This window comes from Colobus angolensis, unplaced genomic scaffold (assembly GCF_000951035.1).
Source record: "Colobus angolensis palliatus isolate OR3802 unplaced genomic scaffold, Cang.pa_1.0 Scaffold236, whole genome shotgun sequence".
Lineage (NCBI taxonomy): Eukaryota > Metazoa > Chordata > Mammalia > Primates > Cercopithecidae > Colobus > Colobus angolensis.
Genome location: NW_012115555.1, coordinates 360,720 through 363,089, shown reverse-complemented (window position 1 = coordinate 363,089; position 2,370 = coordinate 360,720). Strand labels below are relative to the sequence as shown.

The following is a 2,370-nucleotide window of genomic DNA, read 5'->3' as shown; positions in this document are numbered from 1 at the left end:
AAAAAAAAAAAAAAAAAAAAAAAAGAGCTTGTGATATGTCAGGCACAATAGCATGGGTCACTTTATCCCCATTTTTAGAGAAAAGACTCACAGAGGCTCAGTGATTTGTCAAAGTGACAAAGCTTATAGTGGTGGAGAATATTGGTTCATGGTATTCCTTGCTCTTCATGAAATCTGTCATGGGCCTGGGTACCTTGTTTGGACATGTGTTTTTGTCCTGCCTGCATTCCTTGAGGTTAAGGCTGTCTTATACAGCTGGACTCGCCCTTGGTGCATGAAACCATCCGCTGTAGTGGACACACTGTAACGTTGTTGATGGATTGTTCATATGGCCAAATCCTTGCTGCCCTTCCCTCAAGACCTGTCTCTCCTTCCCAAACCCAGGAAAAAATTCACCCAAATAAAAACTAAGCTGACTTGATCTGGAGGAGGAGGGTAATTTATTTAATTTGTTGACTCTGGCTTACAATTTTGTCTTTTGTTTCCATATCTGGAAAGCCCCTTCAATCCCATCACCCCTTTTCCCTTCAAATCAGGGCAACTCAGAAATAGCTTTCTTGGCTGGGGGGCCTGTTGGCTTTTCCTTTTCTCTCGCTTTTTCCTCATACATCAGGATCCTGGTTGAGATGGAAAGAGGCACAGGGATCAGGGAACACTCCTCTCAAGGAAATAAATCATAGGGTGCTAGGAAAGGCTAGAAGGGGATGGGGATGTGAGGGTGGAAGTGGGAGGAGGAAGAGCAGGGGTTGGAGTTTTTGGGAACCAGGACTATGGAAAGGGATGGGGTCCGGACCTTGGAAGGGTCCCTCTAACGATGGAAGAACGGATGATGAGCAACGTGTAGAAAAGTTGAGACTGGGGATAAGGATAAGGATCGGGGAGGAGAAAACAGGTAAGTACAGGGGAGGTTGGAACTTGACACTCACATTTTTAGGATGGCAGATCTCTTGCCCAGCATCATCCTGAGAAAGTCAGGGTAGCTGAACGTCTCCCCGGAGCCACTGGACACCTCTCCAATTAATTTCTTTAGCTCTAGGTGAGTCTTGGGGACCCCAAGTTTCTCTAGCATTCGCTTCAGGGACATGATATCTGTGGGCAGAGGATGGGGATGGGGAGAAGGTGGGGAGATCTTCCCTCTCTTCTTCTGCTTCCACATCCCCATTCTCCTTCCTCCCACTCTGGTAGGTGGGCCCCCTCCCAAATCATGAGGAATGGAGCAAGTAGGAGAGACCTCTGTCTTCTTAGGCCTGCACACCCCACCCCCCCTGCCCCAAATCACCCGTTTCTCACCAATATCGCCATTTCCATTAAGGTCAAACTCCATATATTTCTCTGGGTGAGGGGAGAGAGCAGAGGGGATAAGTGCTGACTGGAGGGTTTTCAGCAGGAGATTGAGGAAGGGGTTGCCAACCAACTGCTAGGTGGAGCACTCAACGTGGAAGGAGGAGAAGTGGCAGGCAGAGGAAGTGGGGTTGGGGAGTTGAGGGGCCCTGCTGGGGTGTAAGGAGCTAGAGGGGATGCTAAGAGAGGCTGGCCCGGGAAAGAGACTGCAGTGTGGCAGGAGGGCAATAAAGGCAGGTTCCCCTCTAGCTACCACAAAAGTAAACTTTGTGTCTCTGCTGTTCCTGCCCTGTTCTTGTGGAAATCCTAACCCTCCTACCCCCAGCCCCGCCTCCACCTCCTACAGTTTCCCCCTCACCTTTGAAGCCTTTCAGTTTGGAGGGCAGATCCTCATCACTACTGTATTTGGGATCATCTAGAAATTGCTACGGAGGGGAAAGTAAGAGCCAGGGTAGGCCCTCCCCATGCATACCCCATCCCCCAGGCTCTGCCCCCTTAGTTCTTCCTTCTACCTTGTTGATCTCATCCAGCCTCTCTTCCTGCTGGGCCTTCAGCAGTCCGAAAGCTTTTCCTCCTGTTGGGGGGAAAAGATTAATCAGCCTTCATCCCTCCCTTCCTCTCCTTACCCTGACAACAGCCCAGGGACATCACAGTTGGCCTGCCTAGGCCAGCTGACTGCCCTCCTAGCCCACAGCCCAGGTCTGTCCATCTCCTTCCTCCAATCTAACGCCACTGCCTATCCCACCCTCCCTACCCTGTAAATCCCTGTTTTGGCTCATAGCTCAGCAGATGCTGGTGGAGGTGGGGAGACAGACCAAGCTGGAGGCCTCTGTCTGCAGGCTCTCCTTCTCTCCCACCAGTCTTCTCAGAAGCCTTCCTCCCAAACTTCCCCTTTCCCCTCATTCCTTCCTCCTCTGCCCCCCAGACCTCACTTCCCCATCAGGTTCTGCTGACATTAGCGCCCCAGGAAGGAGGGGGAGCCCGGCATGAAATGCAGATTAGAAAATAACATTCTCGGCCGGGCGCGGT

The 2,370-nt window shown here is 51.3% G+C and overlaps 1 protein-coding gene across 6 annotated transcripts; it reads right to left on the bottom strand.

The window, feature by feature from the left end:
• Positions 1–417: 417 nt before the first annotated feature.
• AIF1 (allograft inflammatory factor 1) lies at positions 418–2,248 on the bottom strand. 6 transcript variants are annotated; one of them, XM_011944690.1, is made up of 7 exons: positions 2,096–2,199; positions 1,854–1,915; positions 1,700–1,766; positions 1,291–1,332; positions 927–1,089; positions 764–768; positions 583–617 (listed from the first exon to the last, which is right to left on the bottom strand). In XM_011944690.1, the coding sequence occupies exons 1-7, from the start codon at positions 2,118–2,120 to the stop codon at positions 610–612; spliced, it is 372 nt and encodes a 123-aa protein (XP_011800080.1). In that variant the 5' UTR covers positions 2,121–2,199; the 3' UTR covers positions 583–609. The 6 variants fall into 6 exon arrangements, with proteins under 6 accessions (XP_011800077.1, XP_011800082.1, XP_011800079.1 ...); XM_011944687.1 differs by lacking the exon at positions 764–768 and having other exon boundaries at positions 418–617; positions 2,096–2,248; XM_011944692.1 differs by lacking the exon at positions 764–768 and having other exon boundaries at positions 418–617; positions 2,157–2,230.
• Positions 2,249–2,370: the final 122 nt, after the last annotated feature.

Bases quoted from the DNA above. Each gene is read 5' to 3' on its own strand.
- AIF1 (XM_011944686.1), bottom strand. From the start codon at position 2,120: ATGAGCCAAAACAGGGATTTACAGG. The intron at 1,916-2,095 runs GTAGGGAGGGTG...TCCCCCCAACAG, and splicing joins CCAAAACAGGGATTTACAGG to GAGGAAAAGCTTTCGGACTG. The intron at 1,333-1,699 runs GTGAGGGGGAAA...CCCCTCACCCAG, and splicing joins CAAACTGAAAGGCTTCAAAG to AGAAATATATGGAGTTTGAC.